This window comes from Microcaecilia unicolor, chromosome 6, assembly GCF_901765095.1.
Source record: "Microcaecilia unicolor chromosome 6, aMicUni1.1, whole genome shotgun sequence".
Taxonomy (NCBI): domain Eukaryota; kingdom Metazoa; phylum Chordata; class Amphibia; order Gymnophiona; family Siphonopidae; genus Microcaecilia; species Microcaecilia unicolor.
This window is the reverse complement of record NC_044036.1, coordinates 61,450,612-61,472,158: the sequence shown is the minus strand read 5'-3', so window position 1 is coordinate 61,472,158 and position 21,547 is coordinate 61,450,612. Positions and strand designations below refer to the sequence as shown.

At 44.7% G+C, this 21,547-nt stretch overlaps 2 protein-coding genes across 2 annotated transcripts in view; one reads left to right on the top strand and one right to left on the bottom strand.

Moving 5' to 3' along the window:
- The window catches only part of LOC115471882 (uricase-like), a 134,325-nt gene that overhangs the window by 12,290 nt on the left and 100,488 nt on the right, over nt 1–21,547 (top strand). The window lies entirely within an intron of this gene.
- The window catches only part of DNASE2B (deoxyribonuclease 2 beta), a 37,473-nt gene continuing 26,430 nt past the window's right edge, over nt 10,505–21,547 (bottom strand). Inside the window, exons 4-6 of the mRNA XM_030205784.1 lie at nt 14,915–15,076; nt 13,821–14,018; nt 10,505–11,643 (exon numbers count right to left, since the gene is read on the bottom strand). Coding sequence (XP_030061644.1) covers nt 11,297–11,643; nt 13,821–14,018; nt 14,915–15,076 — 707 coding nt within the window. The 3' untranslated portion in view covers nt 10,505–11,296. The remainder of the gene's footprint in view (nt 11,644–13,820; nt 14,019–14,914; nt 15,077–21,547) is intronic.

Below are 21,547 nucleotides of genomic sequence, written 5' to 3'. Positions count from 1 at the left end.
GAGATATATTCTCCTATTTATATTTTGGTATTTCTAGGATAAGCAGCATAAAATGTTTTTGTACTTTTTTGGGTTCTTGCCAGGTACTTGTGACCTGGATTGACCAATTTTGGAAACAGGATGCTGGGCTTGGTGCACCTTTGGTCTGTCCCAGTATGGCAATACTTATGTATTTATGTACTTTCTTTCTCTCTTCATCCTTCCATCCAGGGGTGTGTTGGTAAATTTTTAAGAACAGGCTCTTTCTCCAGACGTAGCCAGCTCTGCAGTTGGAAGGGCCAGGGGTGGCTGGGGGGGGGGGGGTGGAGAGCAAAACTTGCCTCTCTCTCCTCCCTCTCCTCCCTCCCTTCGTGCGGGCACGCTAGGCATACCTTTGCTGGCAGCCAATAAATGGACTGCCACCACTCCCAACGTCTTGCTCTGAGCAGCATGCTGGAACTTCTTTCACATGCTTGAGAAGTCCCAGCCTGCTGCTCAGAGCTGGAAACAAAGAGCGGGGAGCAGCAGCAGTCTATTTACTTGGCTGGCAGGGCTCAGCATCCCCACCAGTAAAGAAAAAGAGAATTCAGCAGGGGGCCCAAGCCCACATTTTGGGAGCCAGTTGTTAAAGTAGCCATGGAGGGCCCTACTTTATCAACCGGCTCCAAAAATTCTTAAAAACTTAACAACCGGCTCTTGCGAGCCTGTGAGAGCCTGCTCCAGCACACCACTGCTTCCATCCAATCTCTCCCCTGTCTCTCTCTGCTTGTGTCAACATCCTTCCTCTTCCCCTCCACCTTCACTCCACCGGAATCTAAGTGGCTGCTGCATTCTGGGATCACCACAGAACAGGCATTCTGGATAGGCAGGCCTTCTGACTCTGCTGCTCTCATTCTCTAGTCTCTGGGAAAGGAAATGACATTGGGGAGGGGGAGAGGCTGACAAGGTTTGCAGCTGCGCCTGTACAGGATGTGACCCCATGGCTCTCGTGTGTTTTGCTGGTATTTCTAAACCAGCAGCAGTGGCAGAGTTAGTAATACTACCCCTCTCCTCAAGTCGCTTCACTGGCTCCCTATCCGTTTTCGCATCCTGTTCAAACTTCTTCTACTAACCTATAAATGTATTCACTCTGCTGCTCCCCAGTATCTCTCCACACTCGTCCTTCCCTACACCCCTTCCTGTGCACTCCGCTCCATGGATAAATCCTTCTTATCTGTTCCCTTCTCCACTACTGCCAACTCCAGACTTCGCGCCTTCTGTCTCGCTGCACCCTACGCCTGGAATAAACTTCCTGAGCCCCTACGTCTTGCCCCAACCTTGGCCACCTTTAAATCTAGACTGAAAGCCCACCTCTTTAACATTGCTTTTGACTCGTAACCACTTGTAACCACTCGCCTCCACCTACCCTCCTCTCCTCCTTCCTGTACACATTAATTGATTTGATTTGCTTACTTTATTTTTTGTCTATTAGATTGTAAGCTCTTTGAGCAGGGACTGTCTTTCTTCTATGTTTGTGCAGCGCTGCATACGCTTTGTAGCGCTATAGAAATGCTAAATAGTAGTAGTAGTAGCAATGGGAGGAAAGTAAAGTTGTGGTTGGGGCTGGGAGGCTTAGCCTTCCCAAGCCTCTTATACCAGGAACCTATGGGACAAATAGTGATGCTCCTTGAGAAGGTCTTAGAGGTCTCAAAGGTGTGTAAATGGCTAACTTATTCTTTAAGTACTCTGGCCCAGTGGCGTAGGAAGGGGGGCGGGAGGGGCGGTCCACCCCGGGTGCACGCGCTCGGGGGGTGCCGGCCCCGCTGGTTCCCTGCTCCCTCTGCCCCGGAACAGGTTACTTCCTGTTCCGGGGCAGAGAGAGCAGGGAACCAGCAGGGCCAACGCAGCTCTGAGTAACGTGCACTCGGGGCGGATCGGCCCTCCCGCAGGTAAGAATGCGGTCCGGGGAGGGGGTTCGCTCCGGAGGGGGGTGCGCCACAGAGGGGGGGTTGCGCCGTGCTGCACCCGGGGGGGGGGGGGGTGTGCAGTGGCGACCTGCCCCGGGTGTCATTAGCCCTCGCTACGGCACTGCTCTGACCTATTTTGCCTGAGGGCCTTGAAAATCAAGCATAGATTTTTAAATTTAGCCCTGTAAGGTAGTGGTAGCCAGTGTAGTTTTCACAGGAAGGCTGTGATGTGGTCATGCTGTTTGCAGCCTTCTATCAGTTGTGCTGCATCATTCTGAATTAGTTGGAGCTGATGCAAACTCTTTTTGGTTTGACCAGTGTACAGGACATTACAGTAGTCTAGTTGTGATGTTATCATGGCATGGACTACTGTGGTCAAACGTGTCTTTTCAATATATGGAGAGAGATTTCATGGCTGCCGTAGGTGATAGAGACAATTTTTAAAGGTTGTTTGAATTTGAGTGAGTGATGAGTCTAGCAATATCCCAAGATTCCTGACCTGTGATTTACAGGGGCTTGAGCCCCAAATGGGTGGTGCTTTAACAGATAGCATTACTTGCTCCTAGCAGTGTAGAAGAATATCTTTAGGTGCTCTGCACCTGGCAGAACATTCACTGAGCTGCTCACCGTGGAATTATCCCTTGATGTCAAAAGTAAATAACAACACAGGAAATGGCACAACTCAAAAAGTTTCAAGGTGCACACACTTGCTAGCCAATAGCAAGATAGCTTTAAAAGTGTTTGGTGACAGCCAGTAGTGGGGCAACTTTAAAAATGCTTTATGACATCACAGTGTTTTCAAAGTTTGAGATTTCAACTGAAATGAACTGGATCTACTTCCCAAAAGAATTTCTTTTTCTTTATATGACCTATGTGTTGGGGCATCAAAGGCATTTTGAAAGTATGAGCTGGGGATCAACGGGTGCTATACCATCTGGGGCAAACATCTGAATGAAGTTGGAGGCAACAATTCATAAGTTATTAGGAGGGACAGACATCAGTAAGTTGAAAGTCGGTAAAATAATTGAAAAAAAAAAACCTCCATGCCGTGCACAGCTGCATTCCTTTCCCAGATATACACTCTGATCTGCCTAGCTCTGCTGTCATGAACAATGTGCCCTATTTGGTTGCCTTGGAAACCTAAATCAACATCCTTCCGGACCAGCCATCCTTACTCCCACCTCTTGCTACCCACCCTCCCTCCCAGACCAGAGCACAGACACAGACATGAGGATTAATCATGCCCTATTGTATGTCCCAAGACCTTGGAGCCTCCCATACTCTCCTTAGTAGTCGGTTTCCACATCTTCTTCCTGTTTTTAGTCTGGAGGTCAAGATGCTGTTCTCAGCCGTAGCAGCCCTTGAAAACAGAGCAGGCTTATCTCACTTGAGGTATTAAGGGAGTTTTAAAGGATTTGTTCTAGTAACTTGGCAGTCTTATTAAAGCGCATTTCTCTTATGTGATCCTACTGCCTGAAAATATGCCTGAAGTCTAAAAATTATTGATTTGGGGAGGGCAATAATTAAATCCCCGAGCCGGCTTTCAAGGGGGAACTCCCTGCAAAGTTTCACTTTTAAAATTTAGGGGTCCTTTTACTAAGCTGTGGTAAGCACTAACGCATGCTTACTGCAGCAAAGAATGCCTTACCACACGGTGTGCTCAGGCATCCTGTTGTAACTTTTGCATGTGCGCGCGCTACTCACACACTAAAAAGTATAAATTGTTTTTTAGTGCTGAGGCAGGTCTGGGAGTGGAGAGTGAACATGTTCTGCACTAATCGGTTATTGCAGCTGCATTGCTGCATGCTAACTGATTAGCACATGCTTACTGTGTGAGCTCTTGCTGCTCAAATAATGGGTGGCAGTAGGATCCCACACGCTAATGGACACGACCTATGGGAAGGGGACTATTGTGCCTCCATATTCATGGAAGCAGGGTGCATTGTTATGTATATTTAATATGAGTATTATCTGTATTCAACTGCATTGTCTATGTAATAGATAACACTGTATACTGGGGCTCCCCCCCCCCCTATAGTTTGCAGTATCCTGTGATTGACTCCTTATGAGCTTTCCCTATTGGCTCATAGGTCTGAGATAGGGCCAGCCCTCCCCCTCTGCACCTGCAGGCTTTGTGAGAGTGCCCAGTCTTGATAGCACGCCTTGAGAATCAGCAGTTGTTCTAGGGGCCTGATCCTTTCTTAATCTACTGTAATTTCATCAAGATTTTTCACAACTCCCCAAGTCATTCCCCTTTTATTTATCCTGAGTTTCTCCCCCTTATTTCCTTTGAGAGTTACAGCTTTTCCTCTCAGCTGGGCTGAGGTTGTGGCCAACTCCTTGCCTCTGGAGTGGCTAGATGCAAATTCTGTGCAGAAGGCAACAATTCTGTCTCAGCAACTGAATTGTAAACTGGATTTTCTTTGTTTATTCTGAGTACTACAATAAAGAAGATTTCCGTAAAAGCTGAGAGTCTATTGGTAGAGCTTCTTCTTGGGGGTGGTTTAAGCTGGCTATTTAAAATACACTATATTTTGCCTAGAACAGTACAGGGAAAATAGAAAACTCAACCATTTTACCCCAGCTATAAAAATGGCCTTAGCGCATGGGAATGACCCACTTAAGGACATTCTAAGCCCACTTTTTACTGCAGTTTAATAAAAAGGCCCCTTAGGTCAGTGATCACACCATGGATACCAAATACCCATGTACTTTGCACCTATATTATAATACACTCGTATGTACATGCTGAAATTTCAAAATGAAATTCCATTCCCTGTACATACTTTCTTGTGCCTGCTCCCAGTACTGCAGCTAAAAGTGTCAGGCTGTTATCTAGCATTTTAAAGCCATAGTCATTGGAAGCAATTTTCAAACCCCATTTTTATACACATAAGCACACAATTACCCATCTAAAAACATTTCATTATTACCCCCCATTATAAATAAATACAATTTAATACTATTTATGAAAATTATTATTTTCCTCAAGTGGAGGAGTGGCCTAGTGGTTAGGGTGGTGGACTTTGGTCCTCCTGGGTAGCTGAGGAACTGAGTTTGATTCCCACTTCAGGCACAGGCAGCTCCTTGTGACTCTGGGCAAGTCACTTAACCCTCCATTGCCTCATGTAAGCTGCATTGAGCCTGCCATGAGTGGGAAAGCGCAGGGTACAAATGTAACAAAAAAAAAAAAGTGTGCTACTAGTTAGGAGAGTCTTTCATCCAGATTTCTTCTGCTGATGGCTATTTTGACACCTGGAATGCACAATAGCTTTGTGAGCAATGTTTGTGTGTAAGAGGGTGAGATCATCAAAGTTGGCTCTGGTGCAAAATTTGCTTAGATTTTGTAGCTAGCATTTTCCCCACTGACTTTCTGCAAACATTTTCATTGCTAAATCTAGAGCCATTTTGGTAATATCACATGGTAAGCAGCTTTCATTGCAGAGTGCTACCAGAATTGAGTTACCTTGAAGCTGAGAGGTCTCTGAGATGAGAGAGGATGGCGATTAGGGAAAATGTGTCATTCAAAAGTGGAAATAGTCGGAGGCTAGAAAAGGGACATTTTGTAGTTTACAATGAAGTACCCCACCTCCTTGAATAATTCTCTGAACAAGGTTGTCTTTAAATCTGCTATCCTTCTGGTTTAATTACTGTTCCTATACATGGTAATATCCCACCCCCCCCAGTCACCAGGGCTGAATTAATGCAAGGGCAAGTAAACTAGATTGGAAGCTTCAATAGAAACATTGTTAGTCTGACCCTGAACCTTATGTGGGCCAATGACACAACATTCCTAAACCAGTTCTGCAGTAGACACTAAAACTCTTTATTTAATTGCAAATCAGGAAAGAGTTTTGCAAGAAGCACCTCACTCTGCTTCTTACTCTCCTCCTTTCATAACAATACAGTAGATAATGACAGATGAAGATTTCACAAAACAGCACAGAGAGGGTCTAAAGTACAGAACAAAGCCAAATGGGAGCCTTCAAATTCGGGATACAATTTCTTTATTCATGTAATTTGAACATCAATTCTTTCCTTAGTGACCCGACACGGGCCTTGTTTCAGCACACAGCACCTGCGTCAGGGGTCAATTAAGTTGTGACATCTAAGAAGCAGAGCTTGAAGGGTCCATCTTTGCTCCAATTCTGCTGAGCGATAGAGTATATGTTATCGGGACAATTCATGTCATCTCCAAAAGAGAAAGTTCCTTTGCTTCTTAGATGTCACAACTTAATTGGCCCCTGACACAGGCACTGTGCGCTGAAACACGGCCCGTGTCAGGTCACTAAGGAAAGAACTGATGTTCAAGTTACCTCTAGGAATACTTCATTTTAGCCCACTTGAAAGCAGGGGTGTAGCTACGTGGGGCCATGGGGGCATGGGCCCCCATAGATTTGGCCCTGGCCCCCCACCACCACCAACCCTCCCTCACCGCTGCTGCCATCGGGTACCTTTGCTGGCGGGGCTCCCCAACCCCCGCCAGCAGAAGTCCTCTTCTCCGGCACGGAAACGTGCAGGACATCAGACTCACAGAAACAGTAGCCTGCCCTTGCAGATCAGCAACGCGGCCGCGTCGAAGAAGAGGACGGCTGGTTGGGTTTGGTGTCCCCCGCCAGCAAAGGTACCCTACGGTGGCAGGGGGAACGGGGGTTGAAAGGGTTGGCGCTGGGGTGGGTCAAAGGTGGTGTTGGTGGCAGCGCCGGGGAGGGGCTAAAATGTGCTCCCTCACCTCAGGCTCTGGACCCCCCTCCTGCCAAAGTCTGGCTATGCCCCTGCTTGAAAGTATAGACTACATGAAAGCGCACTAGTTCTTTTAGCCAGATGCAGATAGGCAATGTTCACACAGATTAGTCTACCTGAATAAATGGCTCTCCAAATAATACCCTTAAATCGTTAAAGCAGCCAAGACAAGGATTGCATGCTTATGTATTCCCTAACTACCAGCAGTTGAACAGATTAAAAAACAAGTCTTTTTACCCTCATTTCCTGCTATTATATACCTCCTCCCCTAACTCTACTACACTCCAGAGAGCACATTGTAAGTGCTGAGGCCACCATTGTAGTTGCATTCATCTTTTTTCCTACCTCAGTTTGAATGGTTATAAATTCCATTCTATTTTTCCAAGTAAAAATAGAAGTAAGAACATTAAGGCGGTAACTGCATTAACGTCACAAGACGTTTTACAGGAAAACACCACACTGTTAATTATCTTTTGTGTTGCTTGTTTTGGACAAGTTAATTCTCTGGGTGTGCAGCTATATAAGAAGGATTCTACTAGAGGAGATCATTTGTTTTATTCATGAAAAAGATGAAAAACTGTATTGCTAAGTCCTTTATTAATAAATACAGTATTTAATAAAAGCTCAGCTTATAGCGTGAGTTAACAGCGTGGCACTATGTTAATTGGGCAGAGTTTAATGTGGTAGTTCATACATGCAGTATGGAAATTCCTCTTAAAGTTGCACAGAGTGGGCAGGGACTGTGCCTTGCCAGTTCATACGGAGGTCCTTAATGTGGCAGATAATGGCACAGCTATGTACACTTTTATTACTGAGGTGTACCAGACTGCATTCTGTTATTGGCTGTGCCATTAACGTGCATTAGTGCTCATTTCTCTGCGTTCACAAAGTGCTGGGAATGCCCTTAATTCAGAAGTTTTGCATTTACCCCCTAATTCTCTAAAAGTCACCAAAAATTGCGTGTGCAAATTTGCATGCTAATTAGTGCCAATAATTGGCTTTTAACAAGTAATCATTGGCACTAATTAGATTTAATTGTAACTAATGCATGTAAATTTAGGCACAGAATCTACACCAAAATTTTACATGCGAGTAAAAAGGAGGACATAAACAGTGGCGTAGCTACCTGGGGCCGCAGGGGCCTGGGCCCCCTCAAATTTCCTCTGGACCCCTGGTTTTGCTGGCAGGGGTCCCCAGCTCCTGCCAGCTGAAGCCTTCTCCATCACTGGTCTCCGCCGCCACCGCATTGCCTGCCTTGCTGTTTCTTCCCCCTCACGTCCTGCACACACCTTTTAGTGAAACTGAGTTTCACTAAAAGGAGCGTACAGGACGTGAGGTGGAAGAGAGAGCAGCGCAGGCAACATGGCGGCGCCGGAGACCGGCACTAGAGAAGGCTTCAGCTGGCAGGGGTTGGGGACCCCCACCAACCAAGGTATTTGCTGCGGCAGTGGGTGGGGAGTGGCAGGGTAGCAGACCAAAATTGCCCCCCCCCTACCTCGGGCTCTGGCCCTCTCCCACCATGAGGTCTGGCTATGCCCCTGGGCAGAAAAGGGAGGGTCATGGGTGGAACAGGGGCATTCCTAGCATTTACACAAGTTTTTGTTTGTTTGCTTATTGGGATTTATTAATCGCCTTTATGAAGAGATTCGCCCAAGGCGGTGTTCAGCAGGTACAGTTTAACATAAAACTTACAATTTTGTTAACAGCATAACAATAGCAAAAATGAGTAAATATAAACCAATACAATAAATGAGGTAAACTTGAGAACAGCAAAATAAAACCTAGTAATAGGACCACCATGAAACAGAATGAAAAATATATACATTTTAACAGTACTGACATTCAAATAACAGAGATAACACGTGATGTCAGCATAATACTAATGAATCACTTTATAAGCATGCATTAGAACATTCAAACAACATAAATATGATGCTAATGATTTTCTACAATACGGCTTACCAAGTAGCTGAGGGGCCAAGTGCAGATATAGAGATGGGTGATACAGAGCCAGTTGGGGTAGATGGTGGCTAAACTCAAGGCAAGTTCTTTGTACAGTTAAACAAGATATAAGGAATTGGTCTAAGTTACAGTGTGTGTAGCAAGCTCATCCGTATTCTTTCATTAAAAGAATGTTCGCAGATAGTCAGTGGGGAAATGCTAGCTGCAAAATCTAAGCAAATCTAAGAAAACATGGAGTCTGTCATGCCGCTGCGGATGATCCAGAGTAGTGAGCCCTTGGGCTGCTGCCAGAGACCGGCAACAGCAGGTGAACCACCCAAACTGGAAGCAGGGCAAACACCACCAGGCTGGTGCCAGGTACAGGAGTCTTGAGCAGGTTTAGCTGGACAGAAACAAATGCTGGAACAGACTTGGCTTGGCTGGACTGGAACCAAATGCTGGCACGGACTTGGCTTGGCTGGAAGCAGAAGCAGAAACTGACTTGACTGGGACTAGATTCAGGGTACTCAAGCAGGATCCAGGATTTCCAAGCAAGCTTGGCAGAAACAGGATTCAGGATACTCGAGCAAGCTTGATTGGAGCAGGCTTCAGGATTCTCAAACAAGACAGACACAAGCAGGGTAGGGCTGAAGCTAAGGACAAACAGGGTTGGAACAAGCAGGAAGGGAACTAAAGCTAAAGATGAACAGGGCAGTTAGAAATAGGAAGGAACTAAAGCTGAAAACAGACAGGGCAGATACAACCAGAAGGGAGCTAGAGTAGAAGACAAACAAGACCAGAACTAGCAAGGTTAGAACTGCAGCAAGCACCCATAGACAAAGCTCGTCTGAAGACCTCTGTTGCAAAGGCAAGTCTGACAATTCTTAGGAGCTTAATAAAGGCAATTACAGATGAGGTCACAGGTGAGGCTTGGCAGCAGAAACATTGGGGCAAGTCTGGAGTGCTGGAACATCAGGACCAGAATAGAACCTGGAAGATGTCTGGAAAACAGGAAAAGAGAGTCCACAACAACCACAGGGCCCGGTGGCAAGGTGTGTAGGTATGGAATACAGTCACACACAACTAAGAACATAGCATAAGAACATAAGAGTAGCCATACTGGGTCAGACCAATGGTCCGTCTAGCCCAGTATCCTGTTTTCCGAACAGTGGCTGATCCATGTAACAAGTACCTGGCAGAAACCCAATTTGCAGCAACATTCCATGCCATCAAAAACACCTGCATGCTTTTAACAATGCCCAAAAGTAGGAACAAATAATCAAGTTTTCTCAATGGAGAGCGGTGAATAGCGGAGTGCCTGGAACAGTGCTTTTAACATATTTATAAATAATCTGAAAAGGGAAATGACAAATTCACAGCTGACACAAAATTGTTCAAAGTTGCTAGATCATGAATAGATTGTGAGAAATTGCAGGAGAAGCTTTTGAGACTGGAGAATTGGGCATCTAAATGGCAGATGAAATTTGATGTGGATAAGTACAGAGTAATGCGCATTGGGAAAACTAATCATATTATAATGCGTGATGTTTGGTTCTTTATTAGAAATCAACACCTGGACAAGGATCTTGGCATTATTCTGGACAACACATTGAAATCCTCATCTTGGTGTGGGGTGGCAATGAATCAAGCAAATAGAATGTTAGCTGTTGTTAAGAAAGGAATGGAAAATAATAGAGAATATCACAATGTCCTTATATTGCTCCATGGCAGTGGTTGTTAAACCTGATTCTTATATCCACAATGAATATTCATGAGATGAATTTGCATGAATATTCATTGTGGATATCCTGAAAACTTGACTAGCTAGGGTGCCTCCAGGACCAGGTTTGGGAATCACTGCTCCATGGTATGACCGTACCCAAGTATTGTGTGAGTTCTGGTTGACCCATCTGCAAAAAGATATAGCAGAAGTTAGAACTAGAAAAAAATTCAGAGAAGAGCAACAAAAACGATGAAGGGGATGGAAAAGCTGACCTGTGGAGAAAGGCTAAATAGCTTGGAGGAGAAATGGCTGAGAAGGGATATGACACAGCTCTTTAAATCATGATTTGCATAATCTGTATTGCTTTGATCAATCAGATTTTGTACAGTGAAGCCCCAGAATATATGCTTGATTTGATTGATTTAGCTAAACGGAATCAGCTTTTAACTTGAGAGAGTATTTAATTTTACAGTATCTGGCATGTAAGAAGATTGTTAACAAAACAACACTTTCCTTAACGTTATCGGTTACAGCTGGGTTAGCGCAGGAGCCCTTTTCTAGGCAGTTAGGCATGTAATAATCCGCATGTGTAACTCCTAGGTACACTCCTCCTGACCTGCCCATTCCCCTCCCAGGTCCTTTTCCCCCTACAGTTACACACTATGAAAATTGTGCACCCAAATTATAGAATACTAACTATTGGTTGTTAAAGCCAAAAAGCATTTAATTAAACAAGTTATGCACATAACTGACCTTATTCTATAAACTGTATGCTAAGCATAAAGATGGCTGCCAACTTTATAGAATTTGGAGGTATATGCAAAAATTGCAACTCTGCCCTGCTCCACACAGGGTGAAGAAATGGAAATTAAGCCTCTTATTTTGTTAAAGACGGGTGGAATTTTGGACAGGAACATGGTGTTACGTGTGTGTTTGTCCTGTATATTAGCTGATGTCCACTTCCTTAGTGGGTACTGTTACAACTTTTATAGTAGTAGACCAAACTCCTGAAAGCTTTGTAAATGTTTGGATTCTGGGAACAGATGAAGCCACCACTTCTCCAAGCCTGCTGCTTGGCCCGGTTTAAGTCACCAATGCACGTCCACTGATCTTCATATTTCCAGGAAACACACCACTTAGAGTGGTCGTTGATGGAGTAGAAAAAGGAATGAAATGGGAGCTTTATTTTTTTGATGTTGAACACATGATGTGGAAGAGAACAATTGGATGGAAGCTCGTGATCCGCAGACTGCCAACTCTCTGCTAACAGATGTGTTTCCAAGTTTTGAGCCATCCATGCCACATAAATATCTGTAAATGACAACAAAAATAAAATATTAGAAAAATATGAGGCATTAAACATTGCTATGTTTTACTAGAGAGGAACATGCTTTTTCTGGAAAGCTGTATTGCCTTCTTTAGAGACAGATTCAGGATGAACTAAAGTCACCTACATGAATCCAATGGAAGCATGGCATACACTGTGATGACATGGCTTACAGTTACAGAAAAACCAAGGTGCCAGAGGGCAGGAAAGAGGAGCACCCCTCCATGGGATGTCAAAGGAGTGAACACAAGAGCAGAGGGTGACAAACTGACTCCAAGCCTGGGAGGTGATATGCAAAATATCCATTATTCAGTAGCACCAGATGAATGACCAGACATAGGTCTGTGTTTCAGCGGACACAACTGCCTGCTTCAGGGGTCAACAGAGTAACTGTGTATCAAAGTGATGGGACCATAAGAACAAATGTGTTATAAATGTATTACATTAAAAATCAAAAGCTCATTAAAAGGTTCAATTAAATATTACAAAATTCCAAAATAGATTGCAATAAAATACACTATTGAATAAAAAAAAAAAGAGTAAAAATTAATTTGGATTGATGAAGATATAAGGTGATACACCTACTTCCAAGTTTTCCAAAGCCGTTTCTAATTAAACGTTTATTAGATCATTAAACAGCAGCATTTTTTGCATTGAACATCTAGTTAGTGTCAATTAGTGCCAATTATTGGCACTGATTAGCTTGTTAAGCAATTGAGTTGTACTTACAAATTGGCTATGTGCGCTGATTTCCAATGACAACTTTAGTTGCCATTTATAGAATCCGGGCTAATGTAGTTTAGTGGAAAGGGGCCACTGTGCAAGGCACTGTATGAGTTTGTAGGGTTTTTGATTTTGAGGTCATTTCATTTTTTATGTCACACATATTTTGGTTAATAAATATTTTGAATAATTTTGTATGAGTTAGAGAATTTCTTAATGTATAAACTTTAGTCATTTATTGGTATTTATATATCACTCCATTGCTCCCACCTTCGCTCTTTCTTCCTAAATATTTAATGCCACCACACTTTCTTTAGTTTCACTCAAAAAATCTTTAACTTGCTGTGCTCTGGAAGTTAAACACTGTGTTAACATACTGGAAAGAAGAAATATTTGATCTGCTCAAATCAGGGAAACCAGCAGACCCTGCACTTCCCCAACTCACACACGTTATAGAGATCCTGTATCAGTGCATTATGACTTATGTTCACTGCAGTTCTGAAGTCTTCACTACATCATCTATATTTGATGCCCTCATGTCTTCTGTGTTTTAACAAACTCAGTTTGAAAATTAGGTTTGCTCATCTGATCATACTCAATAATAATGTATTATTTAACTAAAGACACAATGAAGAATGAACCAACAAAAGGTAAAGCAACCTCAACAGGAATTAGAGTGGAGAGTAGCAATTAAAGAACATGCTAGGGCAATGTCTATTAATCTGTTATTTCATGTCCTTTGCATGGTTGTAAAAGTGTTCCTGTCTCAAAATAAAGCTGTGCAGAAATAGCTGCATAAAAGGACATCCATCTACTAAGTTCAGCAGTGTTCAGCTGCACCCAGTTACACAATTAACTATGCGTGTGGCATAGGTCTCATTTAATCAGGGCCGGTCCTAGGGTCTCTGGCGCCCCCCTGCAGACTATGAGTTGGCGCCCGCGTGCCCCCCCCTCCGTCACCTGCATGCCCCCGCCTCCTCCCCCTCCCCCAGCATCTCCTTTCTCTCTTCTCCCACCCTGCCCCTGTCCAGCGATTCTCCTTCGCCCCCATCCCCCGCCGCCCTTGGTGCTTTAAATCTTTAATTTACCTCCGTTCCAGCAGCCGCGTCATTTGAAAGCCTTGCCCCGTCTCTAGCCTTCCCTCCCTTCGTGAGTTCAGTCTGCAGTCCCACCCTCGAGGAAATGACGTCAGAAGGTGGGACTGAGGAACGAACTCACGAAGGGAGGAAAGGCTAGAGACGGGGCAGGGCTTTCAAATGATGCGGCTGCTGGAATGGAGGTAAATTAAAGATTTAAAGCACCAAGGGTGGCGCGGTATGGCGCCGCAGCGGCGCCCTTGAAGGCAGGCACCCCCCTGCAGCGCTTACCCCGCTTACCAGGTTTGACCGGCCCTGCATTTAATGATGCCTGGTCTTGGCCGTTGACCTGCTTTTCTTACCATCAATAAAGAAGTGAGATTTAGCAAAGTGAAGGAAGTTCTCTTCCCCAGCAGATTTCAGTTTGGTGAGATGCTTGACCAGTATCCAAGGCAGACTAGAACCGAGGCATATTTTTTGTAGATTTGATAGGGCCTGGCTAAAGGTGTCAGGGATGGAACAGTTGTAGACGTTTGGGTTGTAGTATAATAACTGTGTAGCTGTGCGAAAGGAAAATGAAAACTGGATCAACATTATAGTCGTGTAAAGAAAATGTATATAGGAACACTCTAGCACACATAAGTCTCGACTTCAGATCTGGGACCTCGAAAGATCATACACATCCTCGTCTTTGGATAATTCTTGGTAGATTGTTTTAGTAAGCTTTGTGTTTTCAGGACTTTTTGTACGCTCACTGCAAATGACTACAGATGAATAGGTAACTTCTTAATCTAATCTGACTGTAACATTTGACATCACATTCGTCATTATTTACTATGCCATACTTCAATGGCTTATGTGCACTACAACCCATGGCCCTGCAGTTATAAACCTGCTTAAGCGTCTCTGGTATTGATGACATTGTCTTCCTATATGCTGCTCAAGGGTGGGGTTTTTAGAGAACCCATTCAGCAAAACACACAAGCATGCAAAATTACACACTGCTGCACTCAGGAGGTGCAGTGCCCAAAACTCATAAATGGAGAGACTAAGGCAGTACTTATCAATCTTTTTGAGGCCATGACCCCCCATGATCGTGGCCAAATAAAATTATGTGACCCCCTCCCCCCATGAGGTGAGGAATAATGATGTGCCTATGGTGAGCCCACTCAGGTCATGACGCCCCTGACCCACAGTTTCCCATAGTCCGAGATGCTCTGGACTAAGGAAGTAACAAACCTGAAACTTCATAGGGGGTGGAAGGGATGAGTAGGCAGGAGTGGACCCCAATCTTTGAAAGGACATGTAGGTATCAGCTGTGAATAATGAAATTGTCTTACCTGGTGCCTGAAACACCCACTGACTAGTTTAAACATTAGAGCTCACTACCTTTAAGAATATTATTGATATCAGTAAAGCTGCATACAGTTGGCATTAAGCAGTAATTTTACAGTACCTATTTCTGAAAACTGGTCGTACATGTACGTAACACAGATGGCAGTCTGTCCATTTCGTCTCCCAGTGGATGGATACCCATAGCCATGCTCAGGGAATGGAGGGAATCTGGGAATACTGTGAATGAACCAGAACCCTTGTGATTTGTCCAAAAACAGGATTCCTATCAAACATAAATTTGGATTATTGTAAGTAGAATACTATATGCTATATTGTGTATTGTTATTTGAATATGTTTACTGCTGTAATTGTCTATGTTCAGCTTATTCCCACCATAACCCCCTTTAGTGAATTTTTTCAAAAAGGCATAAATAAACCTAATAAATAAATAATGAGAAGTTGAACAGTATAAGTATAATACAATATGTTCTAAATTCTATAAATAAAAATACAGTGCTTAAAAAAAAAAAAAAAGTAAAAAAAAAAAAAAATACAGTGCTGAAAAAAATCACTATTCTATAAACCACACTTAAAGTGAGAAATGTTTTATAGAATAGCGCTTATGCCCAGGGATCGCACCTACATTTGGGCGTGGCCATTTGCAGCAATGAAAATGTGGTGCCCATGCATTTAGGCATGGAACCCCCTTATTCTATAATTACAAATGTTACTAAAAGTCATGCTCCTGATCCACCCATGACCCTCCCATTTCTGCGCCCCCTTTTCTGAACCACGCATAAACTTAGGCATCTGTTAATTGAATCTAATTAGTGCCAATAATTGCTTGTTAAAAAGTCAATTGGCACTAATTAGCTCATTCAATTAAAATGCACACTCAAATTGGGCACACACCCAAATTTGTGTGCGCATTTTTTAGCACTTTTTATAGAATTAAGGGGTATGGGTATACGTGTACACCACCATTTAGGTGTCTGATGTCACACAGCAAGAGCCTCTTCTATAATGGCATCTGAGCACCCAGATTCCGTTATAGAATACTAGCATCACCTTGCATCGGTATGCCTAACGTTATAGAATACTAGCACCACCTTGCATCGGCATGCCTAACATTATAGAATACTAGCACCACCTTGCATCGGCATGCCTAACGTTTGGTCACTACAGTTACACCAACCACAGAGCAGCAAAGCAAGCATAACTTACTGTATTCTGTAAGTTGCATGCTAAGGGGGAGATTCTATATATGGCACCTGGAAAATCCACGAGGAAATCATTTTCACCTAAGCGTATTCTACAAACTTTCTGCACGTATTATAGAATACACTGATGGTGGTCCGTGTGACTATAGTTAGTCACAAGGAATTAAGCCAAGTAGAACCTGGTGTAAATCCCGATGCCTAAATTAGGCGCAGAGCAGGTTTATTCTATAACACTGCGTGTAAATTGTCGGAATGTCCATGACTCGCCCATTCCATGCCCATGGCCACACACCCTTTTTGATAACGGGCATTACAATTTGTGCACACCATGTTATACAATGCATTTAATGAGTTCTGCATGTAAGTTCTAATTAATACCAATTAGCACTCATTGCTTGTTAACAACCAATTAGCAGTGCTGATTGGCTTGTTAATCAATAAGGTTATGCGCATTGTTATGGGATCCACTTGGATTTCCATGCAAAAATCTAGGCTTGATATATAGAATCTGGGATTAAGTGGCAGCCCCACCCATGTGAATGCCCCCCTTGTAATTATGTGCAATGCCACTTACATACGCCTTTACTAAACAGCACTCAGCCAATTTGTTGCCTCTTATACACGTTAACTACCGGTTTCCTATGCATTCAAACAAATCTTTAATGGCTGCAAGGGGTGGATGTGTGAGTGATGCTTGGACAGCTACTCTGGCTGTAAAGAACTAAGGCTGGTGCCAGGCAGATTTTGTAGGTCTGTGACTGTTATGGCAATCCAGTTTAGGATAAACTGGGAAGGACTTCAATGGCAACTTCTGTAGTTGGAACCGAAGACAGTGCTGGGCAGACTTTTATGGTCTGGGTCATGCAAATGACAAGATGGATTTAGATAGGCTGGAGTGGGCATTGACGGCAACTCCAGTAGGGGAACATAAGGATAGAGCCTGGCGGCCTTCTATGATCTATTTATTTATTTATTTGTTACATTTGTATCCCACATTTTCCCACCTGTTTGCAGGCTCAATGTGGCTTATCTATGTCTCAGAAATGCCAAAGAAAGACTTGTGATAAAGTATACACTATCACATTCATTGTTGATTAAATCATGAATTGATAATGAGTGTGACTGTTGGATTTCTGGATGGACTGTTGAGGTCTTTATCTGCTGTCACTTACTATGTTATGTTTACTCATGCAAGTGACACATAAGTGTAAGTGCCTTGTTACAGAACTGCCCTTCACGAGGGTGATTTTATAAAGCATTTTTGCATATAAAACATGATTTACACCAGTGTTTCCCACCCCCTTCCTCAAGGCACACCTTGCCACTTGGCTTTTTGGGATTACTAAAAAGAATATGCATGAGATAGATTTCTATACCTGGGTCTCCATTGCATGCGGTTCTATTTCATGCAAATTCATTATGGTAATTTTGAAACACTTGATTGGCTAGATGTGCCTCCAGGAGAGTATTGGGAAATACAGTTCTGCGCATGGAAAGTGGCTCTTATAAAGTTGTGTGGCACCGGCCAACCTTCAAGGGGGCGTGTTGGTAGGGTAGCGAAGGCGGGATGGGGGCCTGGGTATGGGATGGCGGGTTTCACCTTATAATGAAAAAAAATGGCCGGCTTCAACGAGCATTTTGCCGGCTGGACTTGGTCCATTTATTTTTAGGACCAAGTCTGAAAAAAGTGCCCCAACTGACCAGATGACCACCGGAGGGAAGCGGGGATCACCACCCCTTACTCCCCCAGTGGTCACCAACCCCCTCCCACCCCCCAAAAAAAGCTAAAACCATTTTGGCCAGTCTGTATGCCAGCCTGAAATCTCATACCCAGCTCCTTGACAGCAGTATGCAGGTCCCTAGAGCAGTTTTTAGTGGGTGCAGTGCATTTCAGGCAGGTGGACCCAGGCCCATCCCCCCCCCCCCACCTATTCCACTTGTGGTGGTTAATGTTGAGCCCTCCAAAAAATCCCAAAACCCACTGTACCCACATGTAGGTGCCCCCCTTCACCCCTTAGGGCTATGGTAATGGTGTAGAGTTGTGGCGAGTGGGTTTTGGGGGGTTCAGCATCCAAGGTAAGGGTGCTATGCACCTGGAAGCTATTTTTGTTTTATTTTTTTCAAATTTTTTTAAGTGCCCCCTAGGGTGCCCGGTTGGTGTCCTGACATGTGAGGGGGGCCAGTGTGCTACAAATGCTGGCTCCTCCCACGCCCAAATGCCTTGCATTTCGCCGGGTTTGAGATGGCTGGGCTCGGTTTCCATTATGGCTGAAAAACGAAGCTGGCCATTTCATATAAACCCGGCGATCCTGCTCTAAACCCGGCAAGCGATTTGGCCGGCGCCAAGCGTATTTCGAAAATACGCTTGGCTCCACACCGTTGCGGAGCTGGCCCTGAAGATGGCCGGCCATCAATTTGGCTGGCGCCGTTTGATTATGGCCCTCTATGTGCATCGTAATGCCAAAATATGTTATTTGATTGTTCTAATGTATGCCTATATGAGTGTGTCATTTGTAGTGTGAAGTCATGTGAGGGGCATAATCGAATGCATCTCAATGGGCGACTATCTCCAAGGTCGGGTCCGCAAAGGGGCGGGACAGACCGTATTTTCGAAAAAGATGGGCTTCCATCTTTTGTTTCGATAATACAGTTGGTGCCGGGCAAATGCATCGGATTTGGGCGGATTTGAGCTGGGCGGTATCGGTTTTCAGCGATAATGGAAACCGAAGCTGCCCAGCTCAAAAACGAACAACTCCAAGGCATTTGGTCGTGGGAGGGGCCAGGATTTGTAGTGCACTGGTCCCCCTCACATGCCAGGACACCAACCGGGCACCCTAGGGGGGACTTGTAAAAAGTTTAAAAAAAATTTTTTAAATACCTCCCCAAGTCCATAGCTCCCTTACCTTGGGTGCTGAGCCCCCCAAATCCCCCCCAAAACCCACTCCCCACAACTCTACACCATTACCATAGCACTTATGGCTGAAGGGGGGACCCTAGATGTGGGTACAGTGGGTTTTGGGAGCGGTTTGGAGGGCTCCCATTTACCAGCACAAGTGTAACAGGTAGGGAGGGATGGGCCTGGGCCCACCTGCCTGAAGTCCACTGCACCCACTAACAACTGCTCCAGGGACCTGCATACTGCTGTGATGGAGCTGGGTATGACATTTGAGGCTGGCAAAAAAAAGTTTTTAAGTTCTTTTTTTTTGGTGGGAGGGGGTTAGTGACCACTGGGGGAGTCAGGGGAGGTCATCCCCAATCCCCTCCGGTGGTCATCTGGGCAGTTGGGGCACTTTTTGGGGACTTGTTCGTGAAAAAAAAAGGGTCCAAAAAAAAGCGTCCCAAATTCTCGCTACTGCTGCCCTTCTTTTTTCCATTATCAGCCGAGGGCACCCAGCTCTCGGCAGATAAACACGCCCCCGTCAACTTTGTTCATTCCCGCGGCAGACTGTAGTTGGACGCGCCCAAAATCGGCTTTCGATTATACCGATTTGGGCGCCCATGAGAGAAAGGTACCCATCTCCTGATTTGGGTCGAAATATGGGCGTCTTTCTCTTTCGAAAATAAGCTGGATAGTGTTTTATCCTGTCTATGTTATATGAATGTTGTGTGTGCTTATTAAGGTGTTTTATTTGTACTATACTGATATTGAGAGTATCATAACTGTTATATCAAATGTTCTTCCATGCTGCCTATTATGGTATCCTTTGTATTCTGATGACATTTATCATATTTCTGTTATATGATTGTTTTAGAGTGCAGCTAAATGTTTATATTTGATACTATGGGGTCCATATTGAATCATAAAAACGTCCCAAAAGTGGCACACAGCGGCATTTGGATTTTTCATCCCAAATCATTCAAATTGCTATTTTCAAAACCCATTTTTAAGATGTTTGTTTATGCAGTGCATCCAAATCACAAGGGGGCATGTCAGGGGTGTATTGGAGGTGGGATTTTGGCATTCCTAACACTTGGACATTTTTCTGCCATAATGGAACAAAGCAAAAATGTCCAGGACTAAGACCTTGGGCTCCAATATTCAGACCGCAGGAGATAGCTAGGCTGTCTCTCGCAGTCTGCGCTGAGCCTGGATATTCAATGGGGGCTGTTTCCAGTGTCCGGCGTTGAATATCCAGTTTAACTTTGGCCAGTTTCATCTTAACTGGCCAAGCTGATTTTCAGCGTTGGCCAGTTAAGTTGGAGCCAGCTAAAGTTATTCCACCTATTGTGGTGGCCGGCACCCCAACATAATAGCCTGGACAAAATAGCCTTGTAACAAAATAGCTCTTGACAAAATGGCCCCTGACAAAATAGCTCCTGACAAAATAGCCCATAGCCATTCACAAAAATAAGTAGTAAAAATTGTCTCCCTCCCTCCCTCAGGGAGTCCAGCATCTCTTCTCCCCCTCTATCCTCAACTCCCTCATCTGAACACAACGAAGCTCAACAAAACTCCATCTCCACTGCTGCTGCCAAACAAATCCAGAAGCAGAGTCAAAACAGGAACTGGAGTGGAGACTGCTGAAATGCCGAAGCTCTCAATAGTCATCTGATGAAGTCTGGGTGAAGAAGCAGGGGTAGAAGGAACCAGATGCTCACAATCTTTCTCCCCCTATTCCCAGAAGCTAGAGCACTCCCAAGTTCACAAACAGCCATGTAAAGCAAATCATCCATTTGGTGCGTCTTAGACGGCAGCCATCTTGGTCCCCATCACACCTGTTTTGAAAGGAAAACTATGTGCACAATGTCCCTTTGAAAAATAGCCCAACCAAACTACACACATTCATTTACTCTTGCTCTGTAGTATACGCTTAATTTTTGAAAAAAATTTACACACACACTGACACAGTTCTGGAAAGGTGAGCCCCTTGGGCCGCAGCCACATTGGCGCTAACCGGTCACCCCAAAGATCAGCCGGGGCCGATTAGTGGCAAGCAAGTCACTCGGGCTAGGCACAGGACAGATGGAACTTGACACAAGGGTCAGCAGGAGCTGAAGACGGGGCTTGGCTGGAACTGAAGACTCAGCAGGAACTGAGGCAAGGCTGGACTGGAAATGAAGACTTGGCAGGAGCTGAGACAAGGTTGGACTAGAGATAAGACAAGGCAAGACAGGCTGGAAACAAGGCAAGGCAGACTGGAGACAAGGTAAGCAGGGCTGGAGGCAAGCAAGGCAAAGAGGGCTGAAGACAAGACAGGCAAGGTTGGCTGGAGGCAAAGCAGGCTAGAGGCAAGGCAAGGCTGGGTCAGGCAAGGCAAAGCTGGACTGGCAAGAAGGCAAGGCTGGCTTGAGGCAAGACAAGGCAGGCTCAAGTCACAGAGACCCATTGCAAAGGCAGTGGGAAAGACAGTGCCACTTCCTTAAATAGGACCCTGAAGCTGACTTCAGCTGAGTGTCCCAAAGCCCTGCCCCCCTGTAAGTCCACAATGACACACTCCTGGTGCATGCGCATGCCTAGGAGGCCCTGCCCCCCCCCCCCCCCCCCCCCAGAGGAGCCAAACCAGCACGGCCTGCATTGCCTGCAAGGTGCCCCA